We start from the raw sequence: 18,710 nt of genomic DNA, 5'->3' as shown, positions 1-18,710 counted from the left end.
AAAATTAGCAAATGCAAGAAAATGAGCCACGATATGCTAGAGAAAATTCTTTGTTGTTTTTTTTCCAATTGCAAAAGTCGAGGATATACACTGGAATACTATTCAAAGTCTGCTAAACCCACAGACAAAAGTTGAAGTTTTGCTGTGTTACAAATTAAAATAGGTGGCCTCTGCTCTTTTCTTCTTTTACTCTCATGTGCTGCTGATGCTGCTGGAACATTCTCTGCTTACCCCATTCTATCACACTCCTCCTCCTCCTCCACCCTCCTAGTTCCTCTGGACTACAAACTAAAAACAGTCCCTGAAAGTCTGCAGCCCACAGGAAGAATTCCTTCCAAGATTTACACCATTTATTGACCAAATCAAGGGCTGTGGGGTCCTCGGTGCTCTCTGAGCTGTTCCCTTGCACACGTTTCATGACCCAACTAAGGAACATCATCAGTGCTAGAAGGGGGATCGGGTTTATAAAGGAGGAGGAGAGGAGGAGGATTCAGGGGAAGAAGTGAGGAGGAGGAGGAAGAAGAAGAAGAAAAGGAGGATGAGGAGGACTGTGGGGTCCTTGGTGCTCTCTGAGCTGGGTTGTTTTCTTGCAGGCGTTTCATCACCTAACTAGGTAACATCATCAGTGCTAGAAGGAAGGGAGGGTTGGAGAAGGATGATGACGATGATGACTGTGGGGTCCTTGGTGCTCTCTGAGCTGGGTGATGTTTCATGACCCAAGTAGGTAACATCATCAGTGCTGGAAAGGAATGAGGGTGGTGGGGAGGACGGAGAAGAGGAGGACTGTGGGGTCTTTATTACCCTCTGAACTTGGTGATGTTCTTGCTGTCGTCGGGACTCTCACGAAAGACCTGAACACCTAGTGCAACTCAGCACCCGAGTCAGAAGCAGAAAAACCCTGCTGGGAAACTTGCCTGTGCCATGGCCTTTGGAGCAGGCCAACATCCTATGTCGCATTATTTTTATAGATCGCTATAAATCGCTATTTATAGATCACTATCCGGCGTTGCCAGACGAAACATAATTTCTAATGTTGGGATTTTCACCCTTAGCAGAAGGAGCCCCCTTCTGGAATACTGTGAAGCCGTTACCATGGCAACTCCACTGCGCTGTACAGTAGAAGCCATTTACACCAGTACAGTAGAAGCCATTTTAAGGCACAACAGGCTGTATCTTAACAGAACACATACCCCGAGGCACGTTAGAGATGTCTTACCCTCACAGTATATTTTTTTTCCAGACAGTAAGTCATCTGTGTACCAAGTTTGGTTGAAATTGCTCGAGGCGCTCCAGAGTTATGCTGGGACACACACACGGAAACACACACATGGAAACACACACACGGAAACACACACACGGCTGTTTTTATATATATAGATTTTACCTGTATAGGTGACATTCTTGGGATTTCCGTAGGGAGCCCCAGGCTGAACGGGGCTGTAAACAGGATTCATCGTAGGAAATGTGAAAACACTGAAATAGAAGAAGGGAGTTTTCAGAAAGCAGGCTTGGAAAACATTGACAAATACTGAGGGGAAATTTTTAAAATAAATATAGAATTAATATCTCAGTACTAAACAGAGTACATTAAGGATTCTGCTGTAAGCGGTCAAAAACGAGGCTGAAAAAGAAAACCAGCAAATATTCTTCTTTTTCTAAAGAGTCCACACACACCTGTATTATGCAGGAGGTTTTTTGTTTTTCAGAGAAAAAATACTTCAGGTACTCCTCGGCTTACAACCACAATTGAGCCCCATACTTCTGTCACTAAGCAAGACAAGTTGTCAAGGGAGTTTCGCCTCCCAGTTGTTAAGTGAATTACAGCAGGTGTGAAGTTAGTAACCCGGTTGTTAAGTGAATCCGACTCCCCCATGGATGTTACTTGACAGAAGGTCGCAAAAGGGGATAACATGACCCAGGGATACGGCAACTGTCATAAGTACATGCCAGATGCCGAGCCTTCAGATTCGGATCACGTAACCCCAGGGATGCTGCAACAGTTGTTAAGTGTGAAAAGTGCTTGTAAGTACCTTTTGAATGGTCACTAAACGAATGCTTGTAACAGGTAGTCCTCAACTTACAACAGTTCATTTAGTGACCATTCAAAAGTTACAACGGCAGTGAAAAAAGTGACTTAGGACTTTTTTTCACGCTTACGACCGCTGCAGTATCCCCGTGGTCATGTGATCATAATTCAGCTGCTTGGCAAACTGACTCATACTTATGACCAATGCAGCATCCCAAGGTCTTTGATCCCCTTTTACGACCTTTTGACAAGCAAAGTCAATGGGGACGCCGGATTCACTTAACAACCAGATTATTAACTTATCCACCACAATGGTTCACTTAACGACTGTGGCAAGAAAGGTCGTAAATTGGAGCAACGCTCGAACTTAACAAATGTCTCACTTAACAACAGGAATTTTGGGCTCAATTGTGGTTGTAAGTCGAGGACGACCTACAGGAGATAAAATAGAGCAATATATTTCCATTTTTGTCATTTTAAAGTCTATGGATTTCAACTTCCCAGAATTGCCCAGTCAGCGTTGGGGTACTTTATTGTCATTTGTTATGAAGTTATTAAATTTATTGTTATTAAATCATTTGTCAAAACACCGAGAGAATTATGGGAATCCTGGCTGGCTGAGGAATTCTGGGAGTTGAAGTCCAGGCGCCATTAAGTGGTCAAGTTTGGAGGCCTCAGCCATTATCACAAAGAGGAAATAGTCCTAGTCCTAGTCCTAGCACAAAGAGGAAATAGTACTCTACTGAATAGGGCAGGGAAGAGAATACACAAACACACATGGACACACAAACACAACCTCCGGTGCCTTATCTCATTAATGAGAGAGACCAAAGTGTTTTTTTCCTTTCTTCTTTTCCTCTAGATTTTGTTTAGATAAAAACAAGGGACTTGGGAGTTACCGTATTTTTCAGACCATAAGATGCACTTTTTTGTCTCCCAAAAGGGGTTGAAAATGTCTATGCATCTTATAGACCACCCACCGGCCATTTTGGGGGCTCTGCATGCCCCCTTTTCAGGCCTATTTTTGGCCATTTTCGGGGCTTTTTTTCACTCCATTTTTGAGGGTTTTTTGGGCCCGTTTTTGAGGTTTTTTTAAGCCTCAAAAATGCCCCCCCCCCAAAAAAAAGCCTCGAAAATTGGCCAATAAAAGCTTTGAAAACAGCTCGAAAAAGCCTCAAAAGCAGGTCAAAAAAAGGCTAAAAAACAGGCAAAAAAACCTCCTAAAAACGGTCCAAAAGCCTTGAAAACAGGATGAGAAAAAACAGGCTGAAAAAAGCCTAAAAATGGGCCAAAGAAAGCCTCAAAAATGAGCTGAAAAACGCCTCAAAAACAGGCTGAAAAAGCCCCCAGAACGGGCTGGAAAAAGCCTCGAAAATGGGTAGAAAAGGCCTGGCTTGCCAATTAGCCCTTAATTAATTAGTTCCTGCCATTTGCAAGTTAACAACCTGCTATGGGGACTTTCTCTCAAAAGAGAAAGTCTCTCAAAAGAGAGAAAGTGGATGGATGAAAAGCGGAAGGAAGGAAGGAAGGAGAATGGAGGGAAAAGGAAGGAAGGAGAATGGAGAAAAAGAGGAAGGAAGGAGGGAGGGAGAATGGAGAAAAAGAGGAAGGGAGGGAGGGAGAATGGAAAAATACAAAGGAAGAAAAATGGAGAAAAAATGAAGGAAGAAGGAAGGAAGGAAAAGGGAGGAATGAAGGAGGGAGGGAGAATGGAAAAAAGCAAAGAAAGGAAGGAGAATGGAGAAAAAATAAAGGAAGGAGGGAAGGAAAAGAGAGGAAGGAAGGAAGGAAGGAAGGAAGGAAGGAAGGAAGGAAGGAAGGAAGGAAGGAAGGAAGGACAATGGAAAAAACAAAGGACAGAGAATGGAGAAAGAAATGAAGGAAGGAAGGAATTGGAGGTAGGAAAGGAATCCAAAGGCAATCTTAGAGATGGAGGGGATTCTTGAGACTATCCATCTAAGCCCCAATTTAAAAGAGATAGTCCCTGATTTACGACTGCAATTGGGACCAGAGTTTCCCTGGTTATTGCTAAGTTGAGCATAAGTTTGTGATGATTTTTTTTTGCCAGGGTTTTTAAGTGAATCACTGCAGCTGTTAAGTGAATCACACCATGGCTTCCTCCATTGACTTGGCTTGTTGAAAGCCAGCTGGCAGGGCTGCATATGGTGATCACATGACCCTGGGACAATAAGCAAGGCGGTCGTTAAGCAAGACAAACCTATTCTTACTACCTTTTCTGCTACACCTGTCAGAAAAATATCTGCAGTTGAATCTTACGTTAAGCGAATCTGGCTTCCCCTGCTGGCTTTGTTTGTCAGAAGCCAGATGGGAAAGTCACAAACGGTGCCCCCCACCACCACATTGTAACCACAACAAAGAGTGGTGAGGGTTAGGGTTACCCTCCTCCTCAAACCCTCTCCCTTCTCCATAAAGCCCTCTCCCTTCCAGCCCTATTGTTGGTTCCTCCTTCCCTCTCATCCTCCTCTTCCTCCTCCTCAAACCCCATTCTCTCCTCCACCTCCCTCCCCTTCTAGCCCCATGATGTTACCTAGTTGGGTAATGAAACATCTGCAAGAAAACAGACGACCATTTCATAGGGCGACATGGAAAGCTGTTGTATCAGTCACAAAGCTACGGAAAGAGTTAATGAAGAATTAAAAGGTATTAATCCTTGATTTGCAACTGTAATTAAGGATGGCAATTAGCTTTCTTTTAATTTGCCACCTGTGGCTTTCTACTTCAGGCTTACCAAGGGGTGGCTGGCTGGAAAAGGCCGCTCTCTGGGAGAGAAGGAGTAGCTGGAGCAGAGTAGCTACTATGGCTCCATTTACGACCAGTGGACTTCTACGCCCAGAACTGAATCTGGGACAATCTGGCTTCCCCCCTTGATTTTCCTGGTCAGAAGGTTGCAAAAGTGGGACACTGTGACCGTCATAAAACACAGAAAATGAACTTTCTATATTTCACGCTGCTAATTTGAAGTGAGTGGGCTAAATTCATAAGTTTGGGGTTTACCTCTGGGCAAAATAAAAATATTCCCTCTCCAGGGGAGGGGAGGGCCTAAAGGTATATATATCCAGTTAATTATTTCCCTGCAGCAAACAGAATGCTGTAGGGTAAACTTATTCAGTTCTTCCCTTTTATTATTCTTTTTTTCCCCCTATCCCCTCTGGAAAGCCAGCAGTGAATAGAAAATAATAATCCGTTGTCAATTTTTCAAATCCGGGCCTTGCCCCAAAATCAGAAAAGAATATAGACCTGCCTTGAAGACATCTGATTAAAGATTGTAGTCTTTTCCCAAGAGTCTCTCGTTTTCCAAAAGTAACGCTTCTTTTTTAAAGTAAAGGTAGTTCTTGAGTTACAACCACCACGGAGCCCAAAATTTCTATTCTTATTTTGCCCCATCTGGCTTTCATGTCTAAGGCAGGACTATAATTCACCATCTCCTAGTGATTGGCCCAAAGTCACCTGGTTGCTTTTCTGGCCTAAGGCATGACTTGAACCCAGAGTCTCCTGCTGATTTTCCCAAAGTCACCCAGTTGGCGTTCATGCCTAAGGTGGAACTAAAACTCCCCATCTCCTGGTGAATGGCTCAAAGTCACCTAGCTGGCTTTCATGCATAAGGCAGGACTAGAATTCACTGTCTCCTGGTGATTGGCCCAAAGTCAGCCAGTTGGCTTACATGCCTAAGGCGGGACTAGAATTCACCATCTCTTGCTGAATGGCTCAAAGTCACCTAGCTGGCATTCATGCCTAGGACAGAACTAGAATTCACTGTCTCCTGGTGATTTGCCCAAAGTCACCCAACCGGCTTTCATTCCTAGGGCGGAACTAGAATGTACTGGCTCCTAGTGATTGGCTCAAAGCTACCTAGCTGGCTTTAATGCCTAAGGCCGGACTAGAACTAAATTTCTCTTGAATAACCATAAAGCTGGCAATATCCCAGTGTGAATACCTTCCATTTTTTGAACTGAACTTCATATTCTTATTATTAGGCCTGGAGCAGCTTAGAAACCTTCAGGAAATGACTGGCAGTTTTCTGAATTAAACTAATGACATTTTAGAAATGTGGATTCTCCTTTGCAATAATAGGGCTTAGCCAGGAAAAGCACAAACAAATTTTAATAAGGCCGAATGGCCCACGACGATGGACGTGGGCATCTACTCAAACCCATCTCCCTTGTTACTTATTAAATCAATCAATCTAGTTCTTTATCTCAAACCCTAAAGGCTCTGGGTACAAATAAGGCAGGGTTGTCCAAACTTGGCAACTTTAAGACTTGTGGACTTCAATTCTGGGAGTTGAAGTCCACAAGTCTTAAAGTTGCCAAGTTTGGACACCCCTGAAATAAGGAATAATAAATACAAGGCGACCTCCACTTGCAACTTCATTTAGTGACATTAATACAAGGCGGCCTCCACTTGCAACTTCATTTAGTGACATTAAAGTTACAACAGCGCTGAAATGGTCACGCATCTAATGGTATCTCCAGGGTCACGTGATCTAATTTGGAATGATAGGCAACTGGAATATATTTATGATCGTTGCAGCATCTGAAACTTCTGAGAAGGTCATTTGAACCTAAGTCTTACACGTAGGCAAAAAAACACCAAAAGTACAGATATAAACTGGGTGAAACCAGGCTTAATAGCAGCGACTGTGGGAGAGGGATCTTGGAGTCTTAGTGGACAACAGTTAAATAGGAGCCAGCCGTGTGCAGCAGCAGCCAAAAAAGCCAATGCAATCCTAAATTGCATTAACAGAGGGATACAATCAAGATCAAGGGAGGTACTAATACTATAAAGCCCTAGTAAGACCACACCTAGAGTAATATGTTGAGACTTTAGAAAGAGTGCAGAGGGAGGAAGGAGAGAGAATGGGGGAAGAGGAAGGAAGGGCCATAGCAATAGCCCTTAGACTAATATACCGCTTCAAAGTGCTTTCCAGCCCTCTCTAAGCGGTTTACAGAGTCAGCCTCTTGCTCCCAACAATCTGGATCTTCATTTTACCCACCTTGGAAGGATGGAAGGCTCAGTTAACTCTGAGCTGGTTAAGATCGAACTGTGGGCAGTGGGCAGAGTTAGCCTGCATACTACATTCTAACCATTGTGCACCATGGATGGATGGAAGGAAGGAAGGGAGAATAGGAAGAGCAATAGCGCTTAGACTTATATACCGCTTCCCAGTGCTTCCCAGCCCTCTCTAAGCGGTTTACAGAGTCAGCCTCTTGCCCCCAACCATCTTGGTCCTCATTTTACTGATCTCGGAAGAATGGAAGGCTGAGCCAACCTTGAGCCCATAAGGATCGAACTGCTGGCAGAGGGCAGAGTCAGCCTGCAAAAGCCACTGCGCCACCAGGGCTCTTACAAGCAGATTATTCATTTTATACCCGATTTGTGGGGGGGGGGGGGAGAGCCTTTATGCAGAATTTGGGGGTGGTCCTGCAGGGGCAAGGCCTTCTTCCTTCCCTTCCGTGTTTTTAATTTTCCTCTTTCCGCCTGAAATGGACGGCGTCACAAAGGACGCAAGAGTTTTGGTCGGAAGAGCAAGCAGATGAGCCCAGCCGAAGCCATTATGCCCGCTGAGCCGGAGGGCAAAGCCTTTCTGCCCTTTGTATTCTCACAAATACTCGGTTACGTGGTTGGGTGCTCAGGCATTTGACGGAACAATAGAGGGGATCTGATCTGCAAAGGTGGAGCGGGGGGGGGGGGGGGGCGACATTTTCTGGATGGATTCCTCTCCCCCCTACTTCCAAAAATGGCTCCTTAGAGGGAAGGAGACTGCTGCTTCTCTCCTTCCTTTCTTCCTTCCTTTTTCCTTCCTTCCTGTCTAGTTTTCCTTCCTTCTCTCCCCCCTTTTTCTTTCCTTCACTCCTTTCATTCCTTCCCTCCCTTCTTTCTTCCCCCCTTCCTTTATTCCTTCCTTCCCCCCTTTCTTTCTTTCCTCCCTCCCTTCCTTCTCTCCCTTTCTTTTTCCTTCCTTCCTCTCTAGTTTTCCTTCCCTCCCCCCTTTTTCTTTCCTTCACTCCTTTCCTTCCTTCCCTCCCTTTCTTCCCCCCTTCCTTTATTCCTTCCTTCCCCCCTTTCTTTCTTTCCTCCCTCCCTTCCTTCTCTCCCTTTCTTTTTCCTTCCTTCCTTTCTAGTTTTCCTTCCCTCCCCCTTTTTTTTCCTTCACTCCTTTCCTTCCTTCCCTCCCTTTTTCTTCCCTCCTTCCTTTATTCCTTCCTTTCCCTTTCTTTTTCCTTCCTTCCTGTCTAGTTTTCCTTCTCTCCCCCCTTTTTCTTTCCTTCACTTCTTTCCTTCCTTCCCTTTTCTTCCCTCCCTCCCTTTTTTCCTTTCTTCCCTCCCTCCTTTCTTTCTTCCTTCCCTCCCTTTTTTCCTTCCTTCCTGTCTAGTTTTCCTTCCTTCCCTCCCTTTTCTTTCCTTCCCTCCCTTTCTTCCCTCTCTTTTTTCCTTCCTTCCTTCTTCCTTCCTGTCTAGTTATCCTTCCTTCCCTCTCCCTTTTCTTTCCTTCCACCCTTTCCTTCTTCCCTCACTCTCTCCTTTTTTCCTTCCTTCCTATCTAGTTTTCCTTCCTTCCCTCCCCTTTTTTTCTTTTCTTCCCCCTTCTTTCTTTTTCCTTCCTTCCTTCCCTCCTATGATGGACTCATATCTATGACAGTTGTAGCATCCCATCATAAATCAGTGCTGTAAGGGGGGAGGCTTTGTGGAGAGGAGGAATCTGACTCTCCTGGTGCAGAAAAGGACCCTGAATTTAAAGAAAAATAATGAACACTAATTCAGAGGGGAGGTTGATTAGTTTATATCCCACCTTTTTCACAAATGACTCGAGGCGATAAATGTATTCAACATACTTTCCATCTCATTGAAGCACTGGCCCAAAGTCACCCAGCTGGCTTTCATGCCTAAGGCAGAACTAGAACTCCCTGTCTCCTAATAATTTGCCCACAGTCACCAGTTGGCTTTAATGCCCGAGATGGAACTAGAACTCAGTGTCTCCCAGTTTTTGGCCTGGTTCCTTAACCACTAGACCAAAAGGAGGCTCTCAGGTTTGGGTGGCAGGCAGGTAGTTAAAATTTTCTTCATTCTATTTTTCCCCCCTGCTAAATTTATAGCCCTTTCTAGTCCAAATTCTTTCAAAGCAAGACACGTTTTATAGACAAATCTTTTTCTCCCTTCCTGCCCCCCTTGAGACCCAATTATTTTCCATGTCCCTTTTTGTAACCTAACTAGAAAGCAAGAGAGATTCTGCTTTTTCTTTGTCCGTGTTCAAAGAAGCTCCTTAGGAACATAAAAATCACAATTCTCACTTTCGGAGATCTCTGTTCCTTTCATTAAATACCTTATGCTGATCAAGGCCAGGAATACGATTTGAAATTACGTCGAGTTGATATCGGCACCTGTTTACGTTTGCACAGATTTTCAAAGGCTTCGAAGGGAAAACATCTATTTACCCATGGAGGATAAATGTGATTTTAAACCTGAAAACAAAGGCTGCCATTTGCAGCATCCATCTGTCATTCTGTCTAGACAAGCAATGGGCTGCCATTTTACGGCCTGCTGGAGTAGCCAAAAGAATATTCAAAAAGAATGCGTAATATTTTTTTTTTCAAAACTGTTCTCAAAATCGCAACTGTAAAGGAACAGATAGGAAAGAAAAATTTCTGGAGGGCGACGGATAAGAAATCTCGTTTGCTTGTTTAAATGAGTGTCGGCAAACAAATTTAATAGTGGGGGAAAATAACAACGATGGTGCATTGGAAGAGTGGAAAGAGATATCATTTGGTGTCAAGCAACAACCGGTAGGGACATAAAACTGAAAAAGGAATAGAAAACGAAGAAGCTAAATTGCTCCAGGGATTCAGGCCTGCCATCTGCCCCCAAACACCCCAAACTTAACAACTATTGATAAGAAATACACTTGGATAGTGAATGTGGCAGTAGCTGGAGACAGCAGCAAATAATAATAATACAATACAATAGCAGAGTTGAAAGGGACCTTGGAGGTCTTCTAGTCTAACCCCCTGCCTAGGCAGGAAACCCTATACCATTCCAGACAAATGGCTATCCAACATCTTCTTAAAGACTTCCAGTGTTGGGGCATTCACAACTTCTGGAGGCAACTTCTGTTCCACTGATTCATTGTTCTCAGTGTCAGGAAATTCCTCCTCAGTTCTAAGTTGCTTCTCTCCTTGATTAGTTTCCACCCATTGCTTCTTGTTCTACCCTCAGGTGCCTTGGAGAATAGTTTGACTCCCTCTTCTTTGCGGCAACCCCTGAGATATTGGAAGACTGCTCTCATGTCTCCCCTAGTCCTTCTTTTCATTGAACTAGACCTACCCAGTTCCTGCAACCGTTAATAATACAAAGACCTGCAAATAGAAATAGAAGGACTGGGGTGAAAGAAAGCAAAGGCAGCAGCAACAGCCGTAAGGCGCCTTGAGTGCAATCCCAGAACATCTGGGACATCCCTTGTACACCGCTGGCATTGACAATAATCCCCATCAGTCCATTGCCAAAGATGGCTTTGAGCCAAACAGCTTAGATCTTGTGACGGTATGTCTAATTGCCATCAAGCCTCCACATCTGGCTCTCCCAGGCCGTTGGGAAGGACTTGATAGGGGGGTCAAAAATGCCAAATTCAGTCTAAACATCTGGCTGACCATACGACAAACAAGAATATAAAAATAATATCAACTAAGGTTTTCTAATTTTTTTCCCTCCACTAACAAGCGTTGTGTGTTACAGTAGAGCAACGCAACCAGACAGTGAACTATTTGCCAGAATGCAATCAACATACAGGTAGTCCTCGACTTACGGCCACAATTGAGCCCAAGGTTTATGTTGCTAAGCGAGACAGTAGTTAAGCGAGTTTCGTCCCATTTTGCCACCTTTCTGGCCAGATTTGTTAAGTGAATCGCTGCAGTTTTTCAAGTCAGTAACACGGTTGTTAAAGTGAATCCATTGACTTTGCTCGTCGGAAGGTGGCAAAAGGGGATCACTGCGACCCCCGGGACACTGCGACCGTCATAAGTATGAGTCGGCTGCCGAGCATCCGAGTTTTGATCACGTGACCCTGGGGATGCTGCAAACAGTCATAGGCGTGAAAAACGGTCACAAGTCACTTTTTTTCCAGTGACTTAATTTTGAACAGTCACTAAATGGACTGTTGTGAAGTCAAGGACCAGCTGTACCCTTTCTCCAGCCCTATTTCCATTCCTTTATCTCATGCTTTTAATTTCTTTAGCTTGCTGTTTCTTGTCTAACCGGATTGTGTGGAAGGGAGGGATTGTTACTCCTTGCAGACAGCTGGTCATTTGCATCCTTTTTAGAGGGTCGTTGAGGCCACTTGGAGGTTTTATCTGTGTCCTCAGGGTCCCCTGAGTGGTGCAAATGGGCTTGGAGCCTTCTTGGACTGTTGTTGTGGAGCTGTGCTTTCTGCAAGATTTTTCAGCAGTTCCAAGAAGGCTCCACGCCCATTTGCACCACTCAGGGGACCCTGAGGACACAGATAAAACCTCCAAGTGGCCTCAACGACCCTCTCAAAGACTGCAAATGACCAGCTGTCTGCAAGGAGAGTCAATCCTTCCCTTCCCCATCATTCAAAGCTGAAGAAACTTCTTGGATGAGGAACGAAACGTCTTCAAACGAAAACCAGAAAGTCCAGTTGCCCCTTGAAAAAGCACCTTTGGGTCAACTGTGATCTGGATGACGGAGAATCTCTACAGACTTTTTAGCTATACAATTTGGGGTGAAGACCCTTGGAATGGGGTGGGAGTAGAAATGGATTTCCAGAGGGAAAAATTGCAGACTACAGGAACCATTTGCACCACTCAGGGGACCCCCTGAGGACACAGATAAACCTCCAAGTGGCCTCAACGACTCTCTAAAAGGATGCAAATGACCAGCTGTCTGCAAGGATTATCAATCCTTCCATCCTCCACCATTCAGCCAGAACTGAAGATGCTCCTTGGAGGAGAAGCGAAATGTCTTCAAAGGAAAAACCATAAACTCCAGTTGCCTCCTGAAAAAGCACCTTTGGGACCACCACGACCTTGGATGACTGAGAATAATCTCCATTAACTTGCCATTTCTTGCTCCTTTCCTGCACTCCATATTAACGATGCTTATACAAAGAAAAGGAATAACATAATGGAGATGCAAAGATTTAATCGCGGAACACAAAATCAAGAGATACCGGGATTTAAGCCGGCGTGATGCTAAGGCAACCCTTTAAATAAGATGCCGAATCTATTCTGTCCCCACAGTGTCATTTTTTCCTATTGGTTATTTGGGAAGGAAACAGATTCCCTTTCGGTTTTTCAAACTCCCCCCCCCCTTCCTTTCAAAATTGCAGAGGTGGTTTTCCTACATACCAGAGCCCATTAGCCTCGAACGCAGGCCACCCGCTGTGCGTATTCTGCACCGCGCGCATGTCCCAATTCGAAACGAGAGGGTTGCTTTATAGGGAGAAATTGCATTTTAAGACAACCCACAATGCAGTGAGCGATGCAGCCGCGCCTGGTAAACATGGCTTACTGGAATAATGTGTGCGGTATGGAATGACATAGTGCCTGAATTCGGATTGCGCTATTTTTAACGGTGGTTTTTTTTTGGGGGGGGGGAGCGGGGGGAGGAAAACCCCGGCTTTCTATTTTAATTAATTCCTTTGCTTAAAATGCAGGCTTCGGTCCTTGGCAGGCAGAGAGGTGTGTACTTTTCCCACAGAAGCTCTCTGGCTAATTTCATACCCTGGAACAGCAGGCTGGTCCTTGAGGGGAGGATGGAAATATATTTAAGGGACTTTATTTATGTTTATTATTCCTTGCAAGAAAAAAGGAATTCTTGCCTTTATCGTATGTAGTGGATTTGTATGAAAGCAAGAAAATATTGGAAGAAAATACATGCTGGTTGGAAAAGATAATTAAGCGACACGCAGATCTGAAACCAGAAATATTTTTGTTGGGTGTAATGCTGGAGGGTTATGATAGGTAAAAGGTAAAGGTTCCCCTCGCACATGTGTGCTAGTTGTTCCCGACTCTAGGGGGCGATGCTCATCTCCCTTTCAAAGCCGAAGAGCCAGCGCTGTCCGAAGATGTCTCTGTGGTCCTGTGGCCGGCATGACTCAATGCTGAAGGCGCGTGGAACGCTGTTCCCTTCCCACCAAAGATTATAGAACAGAATATAGAATATATATTGTATTATTGTATATAGAATGTAGAATATAGAATTGGGCATTGGATAGATTATGGGACAGAATAGAAGACTGTAGAATGTAGAATAGGAATTGGAACAGATTATAGAACAGAATGTAGAATATAGAATGTAGAATAAAGTAGAATAGATTATAGAACAGAACAGAATATAAACTAGGTAACATATCAGAACAAAACAAAATATTTTATTGGCCATGTGTGAATGGACACACAAGGAACTTATCTCCGGAGTAGAAGCTCTCATTGTACATACAACTAACGAAGTGATATCATCATAATCACAAAGGATAATAATCATAATAATGAAAGCAACAGAGAAGGTAGTGGAACAGATGAAAAGGATAAAAAGTAATATAGCCATGCGACATGGGGGTAATATACTTAGACATAAATACATACATTTGGAGGGGGGGGAAATCTTAATCATTTTATCCCTCTGGCTACGTAACATTTCTTCCATCTTAAGAAAAGGGCATTTTGAAGCACGAGGCAAGCTTTTCATCAACTCTCACGTGGCATGGGGATTTTTTTTTGCACATGAAGTCAATTTATTGCAGGTTTACCGTGCAGACAAGACCATTGAATTATCTTGACTCACTGACATTTTAATAAATCTCAAACATACACAAAATCAATCTTTTTCTACTCCCAGTCCCCTCCTCCTCCTCCTCCTCTTTCCCTCCTCCAACAGGAAAAAAATAATGTATTGTAAATATTCAGATGCCTCGTAGCCCTATATTTCAGGGGGGATAAAAATTGATGATTAAAAAAAAACGAAATCTGATTTTTTAAAATTTAAATCGGATTTTATTTTCATCGAATTTGCTTTAATAAAACACTTTGGGAGTAAAAAAAAAAATCTATCTAAAGGTAGCTTTCTATTTAAGATACATTCATAATTGAGTTTATTCAGCCTGAAACGGAGCCTAGTTATGTAGCATGAGGAGGCTATGTATAATCTGAAATATTGGGACTGAGTCAACAACGGGTCAGAGGAAGATGCGGGACGGAGATGACAGCTGCTCTTTAAAAATTATGGTTTAAATCGAGTTGATTTAAATCAAGCTTTATTTTTACTAGTGATTTAAATCGTAAAGACTTCCAGTGTTGGAGCATTCACAACTTCTGGAGGCAACTTCTGTTCCACTGATTAATTGTTCTCACTGTCAGGAAATTTCTCCTCAGTTCTAAGTTGCTTCTCTCCTTGATTAGTTTCCACCCATTGCTTCTTGTGCTACCCTCAGGTGCCTTGGATAATAGTTTGACTCCCTCTTCTTTGTGGCAACCCCTGAGATATTGGAACACTGCTATCATGTCTCCTCTAGTCCTTCTTTCTATTAAACTAGACATACCCAGTTCCTGCAACCGTTCTTCATATGTTTTAGCCTCCAGTCCCCTAATCCTCTTTGTTGCTCTTCTCTGCACTCTTTCTAGAGTCTCCACATCTTTTCTACATCGTGGCCACCAAAACTGCCGTATTCCAAGTGTGGCCTTACCAAGGCATTATAAAGTGGCATCAACACTTCACGTGATCTTGATTCTATCCCTCTGTTGATGCAGCCTAGAACTGTGTTGGCTTTTTTGGCAGCTGCTGCACACGGCTGGCTCATATTTAAATGGTTGTCCACTCGGACTTCGAAGATCCCTTTCGCAGTTACTACTGTTGAGCAAGGTACCATCTATACTGTACCTGTGCATTCCGTTTTCCTTGCCTAAATGTAGAACCTTTTACTCTTTTCACCATTGAATTTCATTTTGTTAGATAGTGCCCAATGTTCAAGTTTGATCACGTGACCATGGGCAACGGTCATAAGTGGGGAAAACCGGCCATAACTCACTTTTTTCAGGGCCGTGGTAACTTCGGTCACTAAACAATGGGTTGTATTCTTAACAACTGCAGTGATTCACTTAACAGCCAAGTTACTAATGTGAAAACTGCAGCGGTTCTATTAACAACTGCCTCAAAAGAGGTTGTGAAATGGAGTGAAACTCACTGAACGACTGCCTCACTTAACAACGGAAATTTTAGGCATAACTGTGGTTGTAAATTGAGGACTTTACCTGTACAGTAGACCAGCAAAAGTGTTTGTTCGTTTTGCTTTTGAGAAGAAATGATGCACATATAATTTAGTCTCTATCCTTTGTTGATAAACAAATCTCACTTAAAATAAAAGAACCGGGCATTTCCCAAAACATTTGTCGATTTTAATATCCCCGATTCCTATTCTTCCGTTGAAGGCTCGATTCTCCAAAGATTTCCCTACCTTGCTAATCATTTGCCACTATAAATATCAGACCAAAATTTTTGATATTGAGTTGCTTAATTAGATCCTCCACTAGAGGATCAAATGCAGATTTGCTGGGTTCAGGTATTTTCATGCGCCAGCACAGTTTTCTCTATGCCATGTAGAAGTAAAAAAAGCCCAAGGTTTTTAGTCCACAATTGATAACACACCGAAAATATATCAACAAGGCATTGAGTAATAATGCACCTCATCACATAGAATTTTCAAGAGGAACACACTGTGCAAAAGAGACAATCAACACGTCCGAAACGGAACACAAAGAACAAAACAATCAGCATCCAAATGAGCATAGATTAATTACAAGATTAACATTAGATCATGGAAAAACCTCATCAAAGTCTCAACCTGGAGATCGTGACCATCGTAGACCAAGCCAAGTCCAGAAGCGCTAAGAAAATTCCTGGAAGCCTGGCACTCAGACCAATCAGCCATTGATAGGCACATAGAGGTAAACAACATTTACATGCCGTTCGAAAGAGACAATCAACAAGCCAAAAAGGAGAACAAAAACACCAAAACAGCTCCCCGCCAGCAATCAGCACCCAAACGAGCATAGATTCATTCCAAGATTAACATCCGATCTTGGATAGACCTCACCATAGTTTCAACTTGGAGACGGTAACCATCGTAGACCAAGCCAACTCGAACTACGCTGGAGAATTCCTAGAAGTCTGGCATTCAGACCTATCAGCCATCGATAGGCACGTAGAGGTAAGTAACATTTACACACCATTCGAAAGAGACAATCGAAAGAGAACGAAAAGACCAAAACAGTGTTTCTCAACCTTGGTGACTTTAAGTCCTGTGGACTTCAACTCCCAGAATTCCCCAGCTAGAAGCTGGTTGAACAATGCTGAGAGTCCACTCAACTTAAAGTCTGAGAAACACAGCTCCCTATTACTAGATTGCTCATAAATACTCAGAACAGGGAAGAATTGAGAATATAAATAGGTCTTTGCAACATTCCATACTTCTGCACCCAATGAGATGGACTCTATGAGAGCTTGGTAGTTTTTCTCGCAGACATTTCATTACCCAACTAGGTAACATCATCAGGGAGTGTGATGTTTCCCCTGTTTATATACTGTACAGTAATTTGCCCTGGCAGTGTTGGTAGGATCGTAGTTTTTTCTCTTTTGAGAGTTCCTTGATTAGGGTATTGTTTTCTGCTTGTTTGTCTGGTGCTGATCCCTGCTTATCCAAGTCTTGTTTATTAAATTTGTTTATTTAAATTTATTTTTGGTTGCTGGGAGGAGGGGTTGGAGGCTGTTTGTTTCCCTTCCTAAGCCTTTAATGGTATCTTTTTACATAATCCGCCAGTGGGATTATTGCTATGCATCCTATTGATGCTTGATTTATTTATTTTTTTAGCCCTTCAAACCGTCGCATTTTAAATTTTAACTGAACAATTTGAAAGCGTGAACAACCCGAGAAGAAATGAACGGCTGGTCTTTTATTCACAAACAAAAAACATTTTTTAAAAATGACTATAACGACACACATTAATAATTCCATGGAGATTCTTACATAAGGAGCCATTGCTTTTACCGCATTCCTGGCCTTATTCTGTCTTTCCCAACTGCTATCATTTCTCCCAACACTTTTTCCTTTATTATTCACCTGTCTCAACTGCTGATTTCAGAAATAACAGAATAACAGAGCTGGAAGGGACGGCCCTACACCATTTTAGACAAATGGCTGAGATTTCCCTTAGAAAGAGATTTTGGTGGTATACAACTGAGTAGAAACTTACGTTATGTAGAAGTTGAAAAAGTTTAGAAAGGGGCAAGGATGATAAAACACCGTTAATTACAGGTGGTCCTCGACATACGACAGCTGGTTCAGTGACCGTTCAACGCTACAGCGGCACTGAGAAATGGGACTTGTGACTGCTTTTCACACTTACGACCGTTGCAGCATTCCCCGTGGCCATGTGATCAAAATTCGGCCGCTTATAAAAAATGTCAAGATCAAAAAGAAAAAGGCAAGTAAATGGAGGGAGAGAAACGAGCAAAAGAGAAATGAAGTTCCCGAGAGACAAAAGAGAAAATGGTTAAAAGGAGGAAAGAAAGAGAAGAGAATAGAATGAAATGTAGTGAATATAGCCAAAGGTTTATGCTGAATACAATGTGGGGGAAATAGATTAAAACTTGTGGACAACTAATCAAATGAAATGTTTAATATACTAAATTAAATTTGAGGATATATGTTATGAACAGTAAAACAGAATAGTAGATGGAAATGATATGTTAAATGTGATTAACTTGGAGAGGCAAATAACGGTATTGTCAATAGATTAAGAAGGAATTCAAATTAAGTGGGAGATTGTGGAATGAAGATAAGGTGACTGAAATGGAAGAAAGATGTAAAATGTACTATGTATAATTAGAAGATGTAAAGAGGGGAAAACTGCACAACATTTTGTTTATAAAGAAGTTTTAAGTATGTAACAAAAAAATTAAAAACTTTGCTTGGAAGAAATTTTGGCCGCTTAGCAATTGACTCATATTTATGACGGTCGCCATGTCCCAGGGTCACGTGATCAAAATTCAGATGCTTGGCAGCTGGCTCATATTTATGATGGTCGCAGTGTCCTGGGGTCACATGACCCCACCTCTTTCTTACGACCTTCGGACAAGCAAAGTCATTGGGGAAGCCAGATTCACTTAATGGCCGTGTTACTAATTTAACAACTGCAGCGATTCACTTAACAAACATGGCCAGGAAAAGTCGCAAAACGGGGCAAAACTCACTTAAATTTCTCGCTTAGAAACATACATTTTCTCAATTGTGGTCGTTAAGTTGGGGAATTTCCTGTATTCCTAATTAAAGAGGAAAGGCATGATGGGCCAGCTAACACACTAACCTGGGAAGAATTTTTTTCTCCAGAGAGTTAAATTCTGCTGTCTTTTGGGTGTTTAAGAAGATGTTGGATAGCCATTTGTCTGGAACGGTACAGGGTTTCCTGCCTAGGCAGGGGGTTGGATTAGAAGACCTCCAAGGTCCCTTCCAATTCTGCTATTGCATTGAATTGTGTTTGGCAGTTAAAAAAATAATTTATCGCAAAAACACCTGCCAGAATAAAACAGAACCCAAGAAAAACCCCACCCATTTTTCAGCAAAGTGCAAAAATAAATAAAAATCGCTCGGTCTGGTTTTAGC

At 42.7% G+C, this 18,710-nt stretch overlaps 1 protein-coding gene across 3 annotated transcripts in view; it reads right to left on the bottom strand.

Moving 5' to 3' along the window:
- The window catches only part of FAM168A (family with sequence similarity 168 member A), a 373,080-nt gene that overhangs the window by 338,675 nt on the left and 15,695 nt on the right, over positions 1-18,710 (bottom strand). For all 3 annotated transcript variants that reach the window (XM_081952906.1, XM_081952904.1, XM_081952905.1), the window contains exon 2: positions 1,385-1,473. In XM_081952906.1, the coding sequence (XP_081809032.1) occupies positions 1,385-1,454 (70 nt within the window). In that variant the 5' untranslated portion in view covers positions 1,455-1,473. The remainder of the gene's footprint in view (positions 1-1,384; positions 1,474-18,710) is intronic.

Source organism: Natrix helvetica, assembly GCF_964273705.1.
Source record: "Natrix helvetica genome assembly, chromosome: 4".
Classification (NCBI taxonomy): domain Eukaryota; kingdom Metazoa; phylum Chordata; class Lepidosauria; order Squamata; family Natricidae; genus Natrix; species Natrix helvetica.
This window is presented reverse-complemented; position numbering and strand designations above follow the sequence as displayed.